Source organism: Carya illinoinensis, chromosome 4 (assembly GCF_018687715.1).
Source record: "Carya illinoinensis cultivar Pawnee chromosome 4, C.illinoinensisPawnee_v1, whole genome shotgun sequence".
NCBI classification, from domain to species: Eukaryota; Viridiplantae; Streptophyta; class Magnoliopsida; order Fagales; family Juglandaceae; genus Carya; species Carya illinoinensis.
In genome coordinates, this window is record NC_056755.1 from 34,967,237 (window position 1) to 34,988,196 (window position 20,960).

Sequence of the window (20,960 nt, forward strand, 5' to 3'; positions counted from 1 at the left end):
CCCCATAAGTTTTCATGAATCCATTAATCGTATAGGTTTTTGTCTAACTACATAGTTAGTGTTATTATTTACTATGGTATCAGAAGTGTGCTTTTGATTATTGGAGATAGTTAGAAGTGTCAAAATGTATTATGGTTTGTGCCATTAGACTCGGAGGGTTATTTAAAGTCTTATGGCGCAATAACATTTTTTCATATTTTCGGACAAAACGTCTGTTCAAAACTGTAGATATTATTGGATACAAAGAAATATCTTGAGGTAATTTTCATGAATATTATTGGGTAAAAATATTTTGAGTTGATTTTATAGATATTATTAGATAAAAATATCTTAAGTTGATTTTTTGTAGATACTATTGGATAGAATATTATGAGATAATCTTTTATAGATATTTTGGGTAGGAGAAAACTACACTCAACTCTCAACTCCAGCCACATCTCTTCCATATCTCATCCATAAGTATCTCCAGCCACCTCTTCCTACGAAATTATCTTCATTTACACTTTCCATTGAAAGAATATCAAACACTCTCTCTCGGACAGCTTTTAGGAGGTCTTTTGTACACCCATTTCGAAGCTTTTGTAAGTGTTTTATCATAAAGTCTCCTTCATATAAGTTGTTCATTTTTTAGTCTAGTTTACATGGATATCTTATTTGCCCCATTTGAAGATCATTGGTCAGTAAAATATTGTGTAAACTATAGAAAGGTCATTCTGGGAGATAAATTGGAGAATATGTTATAGTTTGAAGTTTTTGACCAAGTTAATGGATAGATATTGGTCCAAAATTTTTATGGAGTATTGTTAACATCTATATGTGACTATTGGTTGAGGATTTTTGCATGATTAAAGGTTTTGATGAAATATTTTCTTAGATTTAGAAACTTAGAAACTGGAAGAAGAAAAATAGTTTCTGTTTTGAAAAAGTTTAACTCTTTGGTGGTCTAAAACTATTCTAATGACTTTAATAATTTTATTGGAGGATCCTAAGTATCTTATATACATGTTATATTATTATTTTGAAGATATTTGATGTTATTTTCAAAGATATGAAATTTTATGCAAAGAGATATTCAAATAAACCAAAGTGTGGATATTCTTGGCTAAATTTATGTTTTGGTTAATTTCTAATCATGTGATCTTGAATTAGAAGTTTATATATGTTTTAGGACATCTTTTTAAACCATGTGATGGTTTGGTTTGAAGATCATATATTTATAAGTCATAGATAAAGAGATTTATCAAAACTAGTTGAGGAAAAAGTTTCTGTTTTTGGACTAAGTGTAAAACCAAAAACTCCAAATGTTATTTTGTGATTTTGGTGACTTTAGTTTGATGATTTAAAGAATGGTTGATGTTAGGATGATATTATGAATATGTTAGAAGTAAGATTTGATTTTTGAAATTCTTGGAGATGTTTTGATTTAAGGTCAAAACTTGTGATTCAAGTGCTTTGATCTTTTTACAAAAAAGTTTGGTGTTAATTATTAGCTTTTTCTAAATGTATGTTTTAAGTATGGTTTTGAACTTAGGATTGGAAGATGTTTGTTGCAAAATTTTGGTTTAAGCATGAGTTTTGAAGTTGGAAGGAATTGCAACAAAAATCAAGGGAAATGGCCTATGGATGTTTCGGTCATAGTGTGTCATTCATAGTTATGTTTTGTTTTAAATTTTTCTGAGTTGATATTTAAGTTTAGGACAAAATTTACATGAGGAATGTAAATTTTGGAAACTTTTGGAGTTAGTATGCAAAATCCTTAAGTTATGGGTAAAACGATCATTTTTCCACATATAGAGAGTAAAATGAAAATTTTACTCTTTAAGTTAGTATTTTTCATATTTCAAATTATTAGTGATTTAGTTCTAACTTTTAGAATCACTAATTACAGTTCCTCGTGGTTGCACTTGAAGTTTTATAAGAAATGCGGAGATCGAGGTAAGTTAGCTTTTAACTTACTAGCAGTCTACTGTGTATTTGTGCTAAGTAAAGGAACTATAGTGTATGTATGTGTGTTATCATATATGTCATGCCATGCCAAGTTATCACGTAATTGTCTATTATACAGAATTTATTCTGTCATCAATTTTTATCTATTATATAATATATTCTGTCATGTATTACTGTACCTTACAAGTACGTCATGCTAAGTATGCCATCTATTACATGTATGTCAAGTCATGTAATATTCACTGTTGCAAGTATGTTATGTTAAATATGTTGTCTATTATATGTTATGCCATGTTACGAAATGTTTCTATCTCAAGTTGGTCATGTATTTCAAGTTATGTTCAAGTCACGTTATGTTACGTCAGAGCTTCAGTCATTTCGTATTCCAGTCACGTTTCATCTTGATTACTTATGTATGGGGTCACAGCAATTGTGGCGCATACACTACGTGAGACACAGCAATTGTGACACGTAGAATACATGGGGCCACAACAACTGTGGAATATGTATTTAAGCAGTTAAAGAATAAGTTTCCGTAGAATACATGGGGCCACAACAATTGTGGAGTATGTATTTACACGTAGAATACATGGGGCCACAACAACTGTGGAGTATGTATTTTTCATGTTAAGTCAAGTTTGTGTAGAATACATGGGGCCATAACAACTGTGAAGTATGTATTTACACGTAGAATATATGGGGCCACAACAACTGTGGAATATGTATTTTTCATGTTAATTCAAGTTTCAAAGCAAGTTCATGCTAAGTCAAGTTTCAGATCAAGTTCATATCAAGTCAAGTTCAGTTCATGTTTCAATTTAAGTTATGTCAATTATGCTATGTTGTACTCCAAGTTATGCTTTAATTACTTATGAATTTGATTATGCATTTATGCTTTCACTGTCATCCATGCATCATTAGCTTGTGTGGAAGTTTTTTTGTTAACTTACTGAGATTTGTAATCAAATCTCACTTTAGTAGTCTCAACTACCATTTCCCCCGAATGGTAGATCTTGTTACAGGACCTGAAGGAGAATCAGGAGCTGGTCAACTAGACACAGTTGACTAAGTGACGGTGCGACATAAATATTGATATAGTAATTAACGTAAATTACTACTTGTACGATTGAGTTGCATCTCTACTACTTTTTGGATCATAATCATTTTGGACTAGTGTTGTGATCTTAGTTGTTCAATGGATTTTTATGTATGAAGTATGTTTTAAGCATTTGGGATATTTTCAATTTGGTGCATAGTATTGCTAAAGAAAAAATTTATCCGCTGCGAATATTGCATATTGTTAGATGCATGTTAGGAATATTGCATCTTATATGTCATGAATGGAGGCAAGTAACCTTGTGTTGCATGTCTCGACGCTTCAAATGTTCGTCCGATCCCAAACGGAATTTGGGGGCGTCACAGTTATTATTTTATTATCATGGATCATAAAAAATCAAATATCCAAATATTAATCTTCATGTTAAACTACTTAACAATCTGCCCACCCTTACATACCAGTATGCTTTTGTCGTAAAGGGATGGAGTTCTTGAAGTGCATTTTCGAGTGTTTTATCAAGTTAAAGAGAGATAAAGGGATGGAGTTCTTGATGTTTAGCGTATTAATAAATCAAAAAAGCTATACAAAGTTAGATTATGCAAGCGCGGGGCAAACAACGCTGATGTGGAAAACTCAAAACGGCATCGTTTCAGTTTTTAGATGTTTCCCCTAATTTTTCTGAGTCAGATGACTCTCCCTCCTTCACTCTGTGTTCCAAAGACCCTCTCTGTGTCAATCTCCCTTGAAGCCCCCTCCTTCCTTCCTTCCTTTCAGTTTGTAACAACCTTAAGCTGGAGAACTTTTGGAAACTTGAGAAAAATTTTGAGGGCAAATACAAAAGAAAGAAATTGTGGAAATAGATTTGAGAGAAACCTGTTAAACATGTAATCGTCCTTTTCCTCTTCCTCTTTTTTTTTTTTTCCTTACATAATCTATGCTTTGACGAGAAAGTGGAATTTGAGGAAAAGAAAGCGAAGAGAAGATACGAAGTGTGATCCGTGGCCAGTGTTCTTCAAGAGAGAATGGAATCAGAACTAGTCTTTCCTACTGGGTTTCGCCATTACTTGAATCACCATCACCAAGTTCTCTCTTGGTCTCACTGAGGAACGACTCTTGCCAATTGGTCTATGGCCTCTCCTTCATCCATCAGATGAACTTTGCACCCTGGGATCCGTAAAAGGACCTATTGTCTGGGATTTTTGGGTTGTTGAGCACTTTCAGAGAAGGAAGTTTGCATGGGAGTAGGGGTTTTGGAGCTGCAGAAATCAAAACATCCCATCTCTGCTGTTGTGATTGCTTTCTTTGGCTTGAAGGTAATTGTATTTGTCACATTACTGCATTTATTTCTGTTTTTCTTAACAGTTGATGTGGCATGCCGACTGCACGGCAATTGTACAGCGCGACTATATATTAATATATAAGAATTGTTAAAATAAATAGGCTTGTAAAGAACGAATATTGCCCTGTAGCATAAGATCATCGACTTTTAGCTGATAAAAAGGGTATGATATATGTACCCTCTAAGCAGTTGGATAGGACTGCTTTATAATTACATATCTTTAAAAGCTAGTATTTTTATGAAGTACGAGATGGAGACGTACAGAAGGGATAAAATACTATAGAATTTTTAACAATCAGTTTCATATATCTTGTACTGCAATTTCTTTACCCTGTCCGAATTATAGCTATATGCTACTTAACTCTTTGCATTTGAATATTTGATATCATATCTTTATGTTTGCCCAAAGAACAGTCCAATTGCAGACTTTACGAGCTTCAGCTATCGATGTGCCAATTCGCGAGCACTGTTTATGGAGAACATAGTTCAGTGCCTAACTCAATAGATTTCTCAATTCTGGCTCATAATTAGTAACACAATGCCGTAAACTTTGGCAGGCAAACAAAATGCCTTCAGCAATGACTACATACATTATTCTGTGCTGAACTTCTATGTTTCATATTTTACCAGTACCAAATTGACAACAGCACAATTCAGCCAGTTGTAGAGCGCATTGCCAAGGACTGTAACCATTTCTAAATAGATGGAGGTCTCTTCTCGAGAGGCCATGGTGCCCCAGCCATCACAGCTTCGATGTCCACGATTTCCCGGGGACACTTTGTCATGTTCTTGCAACCGTTGGCAGTGACGTGCTGCAAAATTAAAAAAGGGCAAAAAAAAATAAAGAATAGCATAACGAAAATAAAAAATAAAAGTCAAATGCACAAAAGCGATCAATTGCTACCATACAAAGAGAAGCCAGCAGCAGCATACTTTTGGAAAGGAAAAATTAAGCTAATCTGAGCTGCATATGGGCCCAAACAAAAACTTATTTGAAGAAATGGGAAAAAATGGTCACAATATGGTGTTGCCTAAAATGGTTTATTTGGTAAGTTATAAGATTTGGGTTAAGAAAATGTGCTACCACTGCATTTCGTATCTATAGAAAATTGAAATGGGTTTATTACATGTGCTTTGTGTGGCGAGTTGCAAATGTAATCTTATCATGCACAGATAAAAACCTCAAAGAGAACGAATCATTTAATCAAGTTTTAGATGTAAAAGAAAGAAAGGTTTGGGAAAATAGAGTACCACGTCACTTTCAATTCTAACACCCCCAAAATCTTTAAATCTTCCAATTACTTCCTGATTGAAGAATCCTGATGTGCTTTGACTTTCCATGGCAGGAAGCAATAAAGCATCAATGAAGTAGCATCCAGGCTCTACAGTTATCACCTACATAAAATGACAGCACGAAAATAGAATGAAGAGTATTCTAATTTACTTTCTGTAGCATTTATGCCAGAGATCCGTCAAACTATACAGCATATGACAGAAAAAGGCCCAACTACAGAAATCAACCAGTTAATCAACCGGTGGCAGATAACCAAAACGTCATTTTTTATTTAATTAATTTCAATGCAATTCTTCAGGAGCCAAAAAAGATGTAATTAATAAATCAATGAAAGACTTCAATCAATCAGCAAAAATTAAAACAACCAGGAATTCCTTCCAAGAAACATGCCAGACAAGGCCAAATCTTTCAGTTCATTTCCACCCCCATAGAATGAAAAGTTCACAAGCGTGAACGGAAGCATGTACCTTTATGGTAAAGCATAAAAAAATGGCATTCAACATATAATTTTACCACATTTCCAAAGATGTATCCCTGACAAAGATGCTTGGCACATGTATATGTAAAACAATCCACTTTCCTTTGGAAAAATTATCACCAAATAGATAATAACAATAACTAAAATTCCAAGGCAGATATTCCAACAAATTCTGATCTGAGAAAAATCAGATAAGTATAAATGAAAACATGATACTAAAAATCTGAAGAAAATCATTCAACCTCATGGTTATCTATCGCAACAAGCATGCTTTTTAACTAGGGTCATAGATTTCAACAAATAGAACCTCCAATATATGATTTGATTCTTTTACATCAAGGATTAGAAAAAAGGCAATTCCATTTGCGCAGAAAAACCATTACTAACCATTCCCTCCAGGAGCTCTCGGGTTGTACGTAAAGATCTCAATCCAGGTTCTTTTCGTCTTTCCGCTCCCTGCAAAAGAAAAAAAAAAAAAAAAGTTTCCCAAAAATATTAACATTGTATAATTTGCAGAGTTCGCAATAAACATTTTTTTTTTTTTATTGGCACCAAGTGTCCAAGAACAACATCCCAACTAATCCTAGGAGTGCACATGCCCTCGGCAAGGAATTTCCCGCAAATGCACATCGAGTAATTCAAAGAGAAAATCCTCCAGTCTAATAGCCTCTAGAGATTGTTGCACCCAAGGATATTTGAACCTTAAACCTGGGGGAGCATACCCCCAAGCCCAAGGTCTTTACCACTTGAGCCACAACCCCTAGGAGTTAGTTCGCAATAAACATATTTACTAGAAATAGAAACTGCATGAGAAATATTATGCACAAAGACCTTTAAGTAGCCCCCAGGATCATGCGTGTCAATACCAAGGAAATGCCCTAGACCATGAGGCATGAAAACAGCACCCAATCGTTTAGCCATCATATCATCCACGTTGCTAGAGCCAGCAACCACAACTAAACATCAAATTTTTATTCTAACAAGAGCAACAAGCTGCAAATAACTGAGAATGCATTATTTGAGCAAATAGATGTTACCCAACAATGATGCCTCCTCTCTTCAACAATTCAAGGATAACTTTCTCTGCTAACCTGCAGCATTTTAAGGGGAAAAAGGAAACAGAAAGAGAATGAAGACCCAGACTCGCAGTCCTAGAAGATCTAGAAAACCTAGACCAGGATTGATGGACTAGAAACTATAACTGCATTTCTATTTAATTAGAAACTATAATGCATATCTATCGACACTTCTAGGATATGATGTCCAGTTTCCAGAACACCACATCAGAGCATGATGAGAGATATTAGATTCAAATATCGACAGATATTAGATTGGAAAGTTTATAATACTCAATGAGTAAAAGCTACTTTGACATTTCTTGGCTACCATACTTTGTTTAGACTTTGATTCACATTGATTTTTTTTCTTTTTACAATTTCTGCAATTCTGTAAAAGATTTTTGGGAAAATAACTGTACAGGTCCCTGAAGTTTGACCTTTTTTCAATCACGTCCCTAAGGTTGAAAAAGTTTCAAGAGATCCCTGAGGTATACCCATAAATCAAAATGATCCCGCTGTCCGGATTCCATTAAATTGCTGACATGGCACCTATGTGTCACGCCATGACCAATCACGGACTAACACATCACATATGCCATGTCAACATGCCATTTATTTGCTACGGCATGTTGATTCTGTATATGAGTTACATGTCTGTGCATGATTGGTCATAGCTAGGGCTGAGCGAAAATCTGAAATCCGACTCCGCTCCAACTTTGAAAAAACGGAATCGGAGTCAAACGTGTCGCTAGACTGACTCCGACTCCGATTCGATCCGACTCCGACTCTATGCTCTGCTCCGATATTGTACATATGTTATAAAAATATGTATTTATCTATATATTTATCATATATACTAGTATAGTAATATAGTTATACAACTAGAACTTATATAGTTAAATTCAACAATATACTAGTATGAGCTAATTATTATAAAATAATATACTTATACTTAATATAAATACACTAATTTTAGCATATGTAAACATCATAGTATTACTACCATACATAATTAAGTATACAAATAAGTTAGACACTAGTATTTAAATATGTCTAGTATAATAAGTTAATAACACATATAATAATTTACTAGAGTATAATAATATGCAATTAGACACTAGAAAGTCTACCATATAATTAAGTTAGATATAAGTTAGACATTAGTATAATAACATGTAATTAACACTATATTATAAGTCTTGTATAGAAATAAATTAGACACTAGTATAGAAATAACTAATAAGTCTAGTATAATAAGTTAATAACACAATACTAATTTACTAAAGTATAATAACATATAATTAGACACTAGAAATAAGTCTAGTGCAGAAATAAGTATAAATATAAACTAGGATAATATAATAACATGTAATTAGACACTAAAAATAATGTGTAATACTATAGTATGATAACATGTAATTAGATACTATAGTATAAGTCTAGCATAAAAATAAGTAGATATTAGTATGGAAGTAAACTAGTAGTGAATGATTTAGTTTTTAGTTTTAAATTTTTTGGAAAAATTGAAATTTGAAAGTCCATAAAAAAGTTTAATTTTTTAAAATAGGCAAAATATGAAGCTAAAAAAAAAGCCCAAATCTAACTCCACTCCGACAAGTCAAAGTAGGATCAGAGCCCACACAAGTTGGAACCAGAGTCGAAGTTCGGATTTGAACTCCGACTAAGTCAGTGCTCACCCATAGTCATAGCATGGCATATAAGTGCCACGTCAACAATTTTTATTAATGAATAGCAGAATCTAGATGGAGAAACCATTTTGAGATACGGGTGTTGCCTCAGGGATCTTCTTGAGATGTTTTCAACCATAGAGACCATTTGAAAAAAGGTCAAATTTTAGAAAACTCCCTTTCATTGCTTCATTTTAAACTATAGTTTTTCCTTGTGTTTCCTGAAGAGGACGTCCCATACCTACTGTATTTTCCTTTGTTTCCCCATAACACATACAGAAAAACACAATGTAAATTTTTTAACAAAAAGTATCAGCATGAAGTCCTACATGTGCATATCAGCCCAGTTTACTCCAGGTTTCATTGTATAAATGACAGCATTGTGTGCTTCAAGGACAGCCTGCAAAAACTGATAATTAGAAACAGAGACTGAAGAATGGAAATGCCATAAAGAAGTGAACCCAAACAGTTTTTTTTTTTTTTTTTCCTCTGTAAAACAAATTTTATCTGATCATGAGAATAGGCAAGAGCTCAAGTATGCAGCACATATACAAGAGCATCGCCTATGTGTGCTAATTTAGTGTGCTCATTTCATTTGGGATGCATTTGATGCAGCAGTGAAATACAGTGGTAAGTAAATTATATATATGCACATTATAATCTACAGAGTCACTACAAATGTGCTTTCAAATCTTAGAACCATGATTTAAGAGCAGTTGTATGACTTATGAATCCTATCACCTAGGTTAAGCCCACTTACGAGGAGAAGAGGAGCGAGGGGAGAGGAGGGGGGCGAGGATTAAGATTTCTTTTCTTTTCCTTTTTTTGGTGGGGGGTAAGTTGGGGGTTGATACTTCTCTAAAAGTAAATCACTTACATTATAAATGAGTGACTGATCACTGGTAAACTTCCCATTAACCTGCACAGAAATTTTAAAGCAATATAAATTTTCCTCACATAAGGGGAAGATAAAACAAATAGATCACGTTCCTATCCGTTACTGCTCACTATTTTTTAACACAGTTTGCAGCACTACATTTCTTGACCAGAAACCCCCATTGACTAGTACTCCCATTTAAAACTCTAAACTAAGATTTAAGTAATGATAGGGACACAACTTTTACATACCTATTACACATCCCATCTGTGAGGCACTGCCATATACTAATAAATTACTTCTAATACATATTAAAAAATTATTCTTTTATTATTATGCAGTGCCTCATAACCAGGTTATGTACTCGTTGTCTAGAAATTGCATTACTATCATTTCTCCCAAGATCTTAGTGGAGTTGCTAATGAAAGGATCATTATGGTTACTTATAAATCAGAAGTCAAACAATAGAAATATTTATGTTGAGGTTGTGATGATGATGATCTAATAAATCCAAGAATGTCTTCAAAGCTGGCCCTACATGGAGAGAGAGAGAGAGAGAGAGAGAGAGAGAGAGGACACATAAAATTGGGTAAGACATTAGTAAGGACCCATGCAAAGCTCATTAACTGCCTAACTCATAAAGTCAATGCCCATAGGTGAAAACTCATATCCAACTTTAACCTGCGAGAGAAAAAGGCAAACTCACAGGAAATGAACAAGTTATGTCCGACCCATAAAAATGATATTCAGCTCCCATATCAAACAATGCCATATCTCCATCTTCCAAGGTCTGCACAAAGGAGATTGCGAGGATTTGAAACCTACACAAAATACTATTGCTAGCTAAGGAGATTTAGGCCATGTTTAGGAATTGAGATGAGTTGAGAGTTGAGAATCTCATCTCAATACTTTTCATAATTTCCTTCCCAAACATCACTCAAATGCAAAACACTTTTCAACTTCAAGTCTTCAATTTTTTCATCTAATCATTACCTAATTATTACAACTTTACAAACTCCGAAACAAAACACAAAAAACAATACAACTTTTTCAAATTCCAAAACAAAAATAATATTCAAACAGTTTAACTTTAAATTATTTTTATTCAAATTTTTCTTTCTTTTTTCCCAAAACCCAATAAAACATCTATTCACAGAACTCTCATTTCATCTCATCTCATTACCCAAACATGCCCTTTACCAGAGAATTTGGATTCTGAAACTCCAAAGGATAAAGACCTCTTTCAAAAAGCACCAAAGCAAACGTTCTCCAATGTGCTGCATAAAAAAAACATTGAATCTATCATACCTTGTCATTTGGAGCCGCTGCATGCCCATAATGGAGCACGGCACTGTTATAATACAATATTTCAGTTAGTAAACAAATCTTTTTTCTTTTTTTTTTTATAGGTAAACAAATCTAAGATGGCTATAAAATACAATATCAATACATCCATACTCATAATTTACTTCCCATGTACCACTTACAACAGTTGGAATCTTCATGAAATATGGTGGCTAAATAAGTTGCCTGCAAGTCTTCAAAAGTCCATATTAACACTAAAACCTCCAGTTCAATCTGGACTTGAGCAAAACCACTTTTGGAGTCGTGGAAAATTATAGGGTAGGCCTATATTTCAAGATTATCAGATCTCATACACAAAATTCTTATTTTGAAAAAAAAAAAAAAAAAATACATGTTCTATCATTTTCTCTACAAAAATTAGAAGTTTAATCCTTAACGAATATGCATCAAGGTTCGCGTAATGTGTAGAAGAGCACTTAGCACCACACATAGAGAAAAATTAATATTTGAGCACCATGAAAACTCTCACCTATTTTCACCAGTAGCACAAATACATGTGTATGAGCAGTGCCTACAACCACCATACATGTAAGTGTGGTGAAGAAACACGCTTTCTAATTGATACTCTTTCATTCCCACTCTAGTTTTTTTCATAACCTGGTCAAAATGTAAGATAGCAGCAAACACATTAACGTTATCTCTACAAGCATGCCCAATACAACTCTTGAGTAAAAATGAACAACAATCATGAGCAAATTCCACTCATCTATTGAAAAGGAACAGATTTAAAAGAAAACAAACAAATTAAAGTTCAATTAATATTTGAAATGCCCCAAATGCCCACAATTTTTATTTCTCTTTGCTGTTTCTGTCATTGAAGTTATGGTTGTGACAACTGCCAATGCCTTTCATAACAACAGCAGCAATTGATAGCACTTACACAATGAGGTTGTCAAGACATATTAAAGTGTTATTCGTCAAACTGTCACAATATTGAATAAAATTCAGAAAAGCTTGTAGCAGCAACAAAACATTAGCCTTTAAATGATACTTTCATGTTCATAATGGTGCTTCGAACCCTTTGAATAAACTAGGGGCAAATACACTTTTCACCATCCAACTACAGTTTTTTTACACTTTGCATCCCAAATATCAAAATTGAAACATTACACCCTCTAACTACAACTTACAGTCAAATAGCACTCTCTTTTTCGTCATCCTAACGGTTAGACTTGAGAAAAGGGTGCCATCTAAAAGCAAGTGGTAGTTGACGTGTGCAATGTGTAATTTTTTTGTAGTTCATCACGCAAAATGTAAAGCGCCTGCTAGGTAAAGAGTGGAAAGTGTATTTTTCCATATTAAACTACTTAAAAGAGATGTGGTACAGGTACACTTCAGATTGCATTAGGACTAACAATTTTTTACACGATCAACAAATCCAACATGAACACAACAAAAGGCTTAGGGTTTAGTGTAATAGGATCAGACCAAAACGGATTACCCTGAATAGAAGCAAGCCAATTTCGTGTCAACCCACTTAACCCTTGTAACACACCAATTCAATTACATTTTGGCCATTAAGAACCAAAATCCTAAGATCATGTTTTAACTTTTAATAAATAAAGTTATTTTTATTAGTTATGGTTGGTAATATTGATTATCAAATTAATTTTTTTATGAATCTAATTGTGAATATGTTTTTTTTATAAGTATAAATATATTAATATCAATAGGCATAACCAAGTACACTGAGTGTATACAAGAGAGAACACCTAGCCCATAATAGAGAGCCCCTAATGAACATCACCCAAAGAGGGAGAAATTAGAAACCTATCCAATATACACCAAGCCCTATTGGGACAAAACACGCCTTCCCAAAGCAAAGCAAGTCACTGTAACTACCCCAACCCTTTGTTTCCCACACAATTAATCCTCCACCCGAATGATACTACGAGGACCGAGGAAGGTATAAAAGCCTTCCCTCTAGTCCTCCCTCGACTTGTACTACATGAATATGTATAATTGATACGAATTATGCCTATAAGATAAGGGATTATGTTAATTGACTCAAATTAAGTATTTGAGTCAATGAAATCTATTTACATTAAACAGACCGAAAATGGTCGGTAGGTCAATCCAATATGATTTGTTTGATAACAAGTTATGCAGATCATGACAACGTTGAGGGATTTGACCCATTTAATTTGATTGAGCCATGTTCAGGTTGACCCTTACGGTATATTTGCTTCTATAGCCACTTATCAAAAAAAGATATTTGACAGTCAATCAAAGATACAAACATGTTAAGTTCATAAGATATTTTGGAAACTGTTACCTCAACATGAGCTTCGGAGCTTATATCATTGGCATATTGGATAACAGCAAGCTCCAGCTCAGACTTCAAAACACGGCATTCAGTCAAAATGGGATGCAAGGTTTCCAAATCCATCTCAAACTTGTCCACACCCTAAGCATTAGAGAAGGAAAAACTTATTTAGTATAAGATTGTGGAGGCTTGCCATTTATCCAGAGAACCACAGAAAGTCGCTGAAAAGTATCAAGTTATTAGACAGATCATTAAGTTTGAGATCTACTTTTCACTAATGCAGTAATGCTATTGGTACAGAAATATTGACAAACATAGCAAAACTAGAAAACTTAGTGACTCAATTCCCCATTCTGAAGGTATAAAGAAGTTATTTCTAAAGATAAAGGAAGTAATACGAACCTCAAACTCCGCTGGTTTTGCATATTGATTGCTGTCGGTATTGAGCCCATGCAATAGAAACAACAAGGGTTTCCCAGATCCTTGGAAATGGTTATGTAAAACTCTAGCAATCTCATCTGTGTAGTATACCACGCTAACTAGGTATCTTTCCTGCACAAAAGGATACAAGCCTGAGCTAAAAAATGTACAAGGCGTACACTTCAAACTATCAATCAACCAATCAATCAATCACCTTGAAGTATGATGGTGGCTTTATTTCTCCCAACCAAACAGCATAATCTGCAGATAAGCGAGGAGCAAACAGGATGGACTCTCCAGTCAATATGTCCTTCAGGAAAAAGTTGATGGTAAATTAATCCAAAATCTGTCAGTTAATATTCTCAACCAAAGTTAAGAAAAACATCAATAAACATATTTTAAGAATTAAACATATAATTCATTCATTACACAAGAAAAGGCATTAAAAAAGTCTACAGCGTCAAAGCCAAATTTTAAATTTTTGGGCATGCTATTCTGAAGATAAATAAAAACAGTCATTATTTCATTAAGACAGCTATAAAAGGAATTTTTTTCCTACTTTTGTTTGGATTTGAACAATACAGAAATGTACATAACTCCACAGAAGGCAGGTTCTCCAACCAAGAATAAACTAGAACAACGGAACTTGTTCTAGATAGAATGTACTTACAATAGCTCCATAGAAGCCTGGTTCTCTGACTCCAAATAGGTAAGCAAAGTAACTCTCCTGCCTAGTAATCAAAATTGTCCATCAATTTGCGAGTAAAGTGATCACCAATTGTAAAAATCATTTGATGACAATTATTTTTTTAAATAAAATTTTGTTAATAAGAAAAATGGGCTTCACCTATGTATAAGAGAAACACTATATATAGAAAGAGTCATGGATCAAGAATCCTGAAATCTAGAGGGTGAAAAATATAAGTCAGGACAACCGTCCAATGGCAAAGAGTATTAAGAAAGAAAGCATTAAGCTCCACCCTGTGTTTTCACTATCTTCACATTCCGATTTTTTCTTCTCTCCAGATACACCACATTTTTTATATAAGTAACCAAAATGGAAGAATAATAATAATGCTTATTAGTATAATTTTTTTTTTGATAATATCAAATGCTCCAATATTATAAAATACACTTTGTATTTATCTATCTTACTCTAGACTTTTAGAACTTGAATAAAAACTCTAAAAAAACTAAATATCTGCACCACATTAAGCAAGACATAATCATTTTTCACGAAGATCTGCTCTGCTGGTTATCAAACTTCCTTTACCAACACGCAAATTTATCCACCACACTTCTAGGAAACAACCAATCTATCCTTAAAAGGCTAACGAGCGTGTTCCATAAAGTGCTAGCTATCTCACAATGAAGTGAAAGGATGGTCAGCTATCTCCCCACTCTTACTACACATGCAACACCAACTAACTACAACAAAATGCCGCTTCTCAAGTTTTCCAAATGAGAATTTTGCCCAACGCCACAATTTAGGCAAAATAATAACACTCACAGAGAAGTCTTACTTCACCAAATACTCCTCCATGGGATATATTAATATAATGATGTAATCACGTCTACTACAAATTGATCAAACAAGGTGGCGATATATTAATATAATGATCTAAACAATGAAACTCAATAAGATGCTAAACATATTGTAATGAAGAATATTTATACGAATTCTAACCTCAAAATTAATTTGAAAGAAAAAATAATACCAAAAGAAAACCTATATACCAAAATTAAACTACCCAGAGGAAAAAAAAAAAAAGTGAAGAAGACAGATCAAGTACCTGAAGAGTTCGATGTGGTCAGTGTCGTGGCGCGTTTGCTCCTCGCCACCCTGAAAACCGATTGTTCAACAAACTATATAGAAAAAAAGTGATGGACTCACACAGACATATAATATATATATACACAGAGAGAGAGAGAGAGAGAGAGAGAGAGAGAGAGAGAGAGAGAGAGAGAGAGATGGGGAGAGAGAGAACATGGAGGAAGACAAAGCCGTGGAGAGGACGAGATAACTCGGAGAGGTGGTGGCGGAGAGATTTGAGGAGCTTCTCTCGGTTGGTAACGTGGAGCTCCATCGGCACTTGCGGCGGAGAGAGGGACGACGAAGACAGAGACGAAGCCATGGAGATCGCTTCTGTCGCTTTCTCCATTGACGAGACTCCAGAATTTTATACCTCCTTTTTTAAATGGATCTATCACTAGGTTTTTTATTTTTTTTATCAATTTTTAAAATATTTTTTTAACATCTTTAATCATTAAAAAATATATAATTTTATTAATAATTATTTCTTTAATCGTTAAATAAAATAAAATAAATTAATTTTAAGAGATTAAATTTTTTGAGGGTCAATAAAGAAAGTCATCTCTCAACTGTTTTCTTTCTGAAAAGCGAATTGAGGAGAAGTTAATTAAAGTCTTTTGCTTTTGGTGAAGGAATAGGAAGGGGATTCCGCTTACTTTTACAAAAGTAAGCAGTGAATTAGGATGGAGGAGATCAAAGAGGTGTGTAAAAGACTGAGGTTGAACGGAGAAGAGGATAGTCCGATAGAGGTCCAGAAGGAACAAATTGATTTGTTACAGATGAAATGGGAAAGAGTTTGGTTGGAAAAATATGTTCGGAAAGGAGATCATTAGATCAACAATGGAGAAGATATGGAGGGTGCCTAAACCGATGGAATTTTATGAAATTGGTAGCAATTGCTTTGTTATCACTTTTGTTAATCGATGTGATAAACTCAGAGTGTTCGAGGGATGTCTGTGGCTATTCGATGGCCACCTGTTTGTGCTGAAGGAGTTTGATGGAGAGACTCAACCAAATCTGATGGATTTTGATCATGCAAGTCTGTGGGTGTAGATGATGAACCTACCATTGAGTTACATGAATCAGAAGATGGGAGAATTGATTGGGAGCTCTATCGGGAAGGTTGAGGAGGTTGATGTTCAAGAGGATGGATCGGCGTGAGGGCGTTGTCTGAGAGTTAAGGTAGAGTGTGATCTAAGAATGCTAGTGGCTTTGTACTGGAAGAAGGATGATGAAGTTAAGGTGGTGAATTATTCAAAATGGCATGTGAGTGTAGTAGTGAAAGGAGAAGGGGAAAGCAGGGACTAGATTTTTACTGGGTTCTATGGTCACCCGAAGACAGGGAAGAGGAGACTATCCTAGGACCTGTTGAGAGATTTGAAGCCAAGAAGTAATGTGGCATGGTGTGTGGGAAGGGATTTTAATGAGATTTTATATCAACATCAGAAGGTAGGGGGAAAGGTTCGGGCTCAAACTCAATTGACTCAGTTTAGAGAAGTATTGGAGGATGTAACCTGTTTGACATTGGCTGTGGTGGAGATGGTTTTACTTGGTCCAATAGACATTCTGAGTAGTCTTCTACAAAGGAAAGGCTGGACAGGTTTGTGGTAAATGGCAAGTGGAGATCAATGTACAGAGAGATGAAGGTAGAAGGATTGCCAGGGAGATGTTCAGATCACATTCCTATTATGTTATCTTTGAATGGGAGTGAGATTAAACAAAGGAGGAGCCAGTTTCCATTCAGATTTGAAGCATGCTGGATTAAACATAAAGAGTGTGAGCAAGTGATAAGGCAAGGATGGGCAAAGTGGCAACCGTTTGATGGGATGGTTCGAAGAGTCCAAGCTAGATTGAAGGCATGTAATGGCTTTCTAGTTGATTTTTTTAAAAGGAGAGATAAGGGAAGGGGGAAGGAAATAGAGCAGCTAATAAAGAGGATTAAGGAAGTCCAAGGAATCTTAAACCAAAATAATATAATTGAGTTGAAAAGTTTGCAGGGAGGGTGGGGGATTTATTGGAGTAGGAGGATGTTAAATGGAGGCAAAGAGCAAAAAGTATTTGGTATAATCTTGGGAATAACAACACCAAATTCTTCCATGAATGTGCTAATCAAAGAAGAAAAATGAATCAAATTGTATCGATTTTGGATGGGCAGTCAAGGTTGAGGGAGTTGCTTATGCTTTTAAAGCCCATTTCTCTGAGGTCTATACTAGTTCAAAGCCTTTAAAGGATGTGATTGAGGAGTGTGTGCAGGCTTTAGAGTCTCGAGTTACAGATGCCATGGGTGAGTTTCTAGAAAAGCAGTTTAGTAGGGAGGAGGTAGAGGAAGCAGTTAAGATGATGGGTTCATTGAAAGCCCTAGGACCTAATGGTTTTGGGGCATGCTTTTATCAATCCTTTTGGCATGTGGTGAGTGATGATGTGAGTAAGGCTACTTTGGATTTCTTGAATGGAGGTAGATTGGATGAGTCCCTCAATCAAACTTTTATAGCATTAATTCCTAAAGTGAATGAACCGAAGAGTGTGAATGAGTTCAGACCAATTGTTTGTGTAACGTTTTGTACAAGATTATAGCAAAAGTACTTGCAAATAGACTAAAGAAAGTGTTGGAAAAGGTTATCTCAAAATCCCAGAGTGCTTTTTATCTTAGGAAGGTTGATTTCTGACAACATAATTGCTGCCTATGAGATAATTCATACTATGAAAACAAGACAGAAAGATAGAGTGGGAAGTATGGCAGTGAAACTTGACATTTCCAAAGCTTATGATAGGGTGGAGTAGGGGTATCTTGAGGCAGTAATGAGACAAATGGGTTTTGGGGATAAATGGATAAGTCTGAATATGCAGTGTATTTCTTCAGTTTCTTATGCTACACTAGTGAATGATAGGCCTGGTGAGACAGTAATACCCACACGAGGGCTAAGACAAAGAGATCCACTTTCTCCTTATCTTTTCTTTATGTGTGCTGAGGGCCTAAGTTTTTTGATAGAGCAAGCAAGGGAGAGAAATGAATTAAAAGGGATTTCAGTGGCCAGAGGTGGAATGAAGGTAACCCACTTGCTCTTTGCAGACGATTGCTTGATCTTTGGGAAAGCCAGTTGAAAGGAATGGAAGAAAATAAGTGGAATCCTTGAGATGTATGAGAACGCTTGGGCCAAAGCTTAAATAAGCATAAGACCACCATACTGTTCAATCCTAATGTCAAGGAAAATGTGAGAGAAGGGATTGTGAAGGATTGTGGAGCACGGGTGCAAAATAGCTATGAGAAATATCTAGGCTTACCAATTATGATTGGTAGGTCCAGATACAACTCATTTAGTAGTATTAAAGACAGAATATGGAAGAAATTGAATAGTTGGAAGAATCAATTTTTGTCCCCCTCAGGTAAGGAAATATTGCTGAAAGCTGTGATACAAGCGATCTCAACTTACTTTATGAGTGTTTTTAAGTTGCCTAAAAAGTTATGCAAGGAGATAGCTTCTCAGATGGCAAAGTTCATGTGGGGTTTCAGGGAGAATGATAAAAGAATTTAATGGAGAAGTTGGTCAAAGATGGGGCTAGCAAAAACTGAAGGGGGATTGGGTTTTAGGGAATTGGAAGCTTTTAATAAAGCATTATTAGCAAAACAATGCTGGAGAGTGATGGTGTTTCTTCAATCCATGGCTGCGATGGTATTAAAAGAGAAGTATTTCAAAAGCTCAAATATAGTGCATTCAAAGTTGGGCTTTAGACCCTTAATATTATGGAGAAGCTTATGAGGCTCATTAGACTTGTTGAAAACAGGTTTGGTATGGAGAGTAGACAATGGAAGGAGCATTAAAGTGTGGGGGAATAGGTGGATGCCTAGAGCTTCTACTTTTAAAATTCAGTCACTAGTGGCTGTGTTACAAGATGAAGCTAAGGTGGAAGAGTTAATCTGTGAAGGGGGCAGGGTATGGAATACTGAATTGGTAAAGCAAGTTTTGAACAAGGAAGAAGCTAATATGGTGTGTAAATTGCCCATTAGTTTCTCTAGTTTACTTGATAAGCAGATATGGGATTTTTCAAAGAATGGGATTTATAGTGTAAGTAGTGCCTACCATGCTGAAGTAGACAGAAGAAGAAGAGAAAATGGTGAATCATCAAGTAGAGAGATAGAGGGATGGAGAGTGTTGTGGAAGCTAAATATCCCTAGGGTGGTAAAGGTTTTTATATGGAAGGCTTTGAATAATAGTTTACCAACAAGGAGGAACTTGTTTCATAGAAAGATTATAAAAGAGGCTAGTTGTCCAATTTGCAAGAGACAGGATGAGTCAGTTACTCATGCATTATGGAGCTGCTATGGAGCAACAGATGTTTGGGCGAGTAAAAGAAGTCTTGTGCAAAAATGGTCGATTATAGAGAAGGACATGCTGGAGATTTGGTCAAAACGGACACAAAAATTGAATCAAGAAGAACTAGAAGTAGTGGCTATGGTTCTGAGAAGAATTTGGCTGCAAAGGATGGTTTGGTTTTTTAGAACAGGTTTGAGGGTCCTAATGTGGTGTTTAATGAAGCTGCTGCTTGTTTGGAAGAGTTTCAGCAGACATAGGAGAAACAGAAAAGGGGACTATTAAATAGATTTCAAGTCAGTAGGGAGCTACACTGGAAGGCACCAGTTGGAGATTATGTCAAAGTTAACTGGGATGCTACCTTAAAGGAGAAAGAAAATAGAGGGGGAATTAGAGTAGTTATAAGGGATAATCATGGTGAAGTGTTAGTTTCTTTGTGCTGCACAAAGCTTAATATTAATAATCCTATGTTAGTTGAGCTACATGCACTTTTGAGAGCTATGAAACTATGCACTGAGCTAAATTTGATCAAAGTTCAGCTGGAAGATGATGCACTTTTGGTAGTTAGAGCTGTTAATAGAAAGGAAAGGAGTTAGGAATGGCATGGACAGATGATAGAGGACATTAGATGAGTGTTGGACAGTAAGAAGCAATGGACAGTTACACACAGTTATAGAGAATGCAACAATGTTGCTCATTTTCTTGCAAAGTTTTTGTTACTTGTAAATGAGGAAACAGTTTGGATAGAGGGTTATCCTCCTGAGATACAAAAATATGTAAACTTTGATATACCTTGTAGAAATGATGAAGAATGAATACAGCTACTTTTGTTTCAAAAAAAAAAAAAATTAAATATAAAATTAAATACAAAAATAATAATAAATAGATAAACCTATCATTTTCCTTTTTAAATTGATGATTCTCTTTCTTTCTTGTCTTCTAACGAGCGTTTTGGCCTTCTTCAAAAGCATCCCATTCGCATATTAGCTATAATAAAAAAATAAAAAACCTAAGGAAGATTCTCATTCTTTCAAGTTATTTAAAAATG

General features: G+C 35.0%; 1 protein-coding gene across 1 annotated transcript; it reads right to left on the reverse strand.

Moving 5' to 3' along the window:
• Nucleotides 1-4,707: 4,707 nt before the first annotated feature.
• Nucleotides 4,708-15,979, reverse strand: LOC122308078 (xaa-Pro dipeptidase). The gene is made up of 16 exons (XM_043121240.1): nt 15,778-15,979; nt 15,583-15,632; nt 14,460-14,520; nt 14,004-14,099; nt 13,772-13,921; nt 13,379-13,510; nt 11,573-11,700; nt 11,047-11,089; nt 10,445-10,528; nt 9,739-9,780; nt 9,191-9,261; nt 7,153-7,206; nt 6,947-7,052; nt 6,503-6,571; nt 5,595-5,738; nt 4,708-5,155 (listed from the first exon to the last, which is right to left on the reverse strand). The coding sequence occupies exons 1-16, from the start codon at nt 15,949-15,951 to the stop codon at nt 5,039-5,041; spliced, it is 1,521 nt and encodes a 506-aa protein (XP_042977174.1). The 5' UTR covers nt 15,952-15,979; the 3' UTR covers nt 4,708-5,038.
• Between the last annotated feature and the right edge of the window lie 4,981 nt (nt 15,980-20,960).

What these genes read in the sequence shown, in the direction of transcription:
- LOC122308078 (XM_043121240.1), bottom strand. Translation starts at nt 15,951, where the DNA reads ATGGAGAAAGCGACAGAAGCGATCTCCATGGCTTCGTCTCTGTCTTCG. An exon ending in CAGGCTTCTATGGAGCTATT is followed by an intron (nt 14,100 to 14,459) that starts GTAAGTACATTC and finishes TTTTTCCTGAAG; the next exon opens with GACATATTGACTGGAGAGTC. An exon ending in TGTGCTACTGGTGAAAATAG is followed by an intron (nt 11,090 to 11,572) that starts GTGAGAGTTTTC and finishes GTATTATAACAG; the next exon opens with TGCCGTGCTCCATTATGGGC.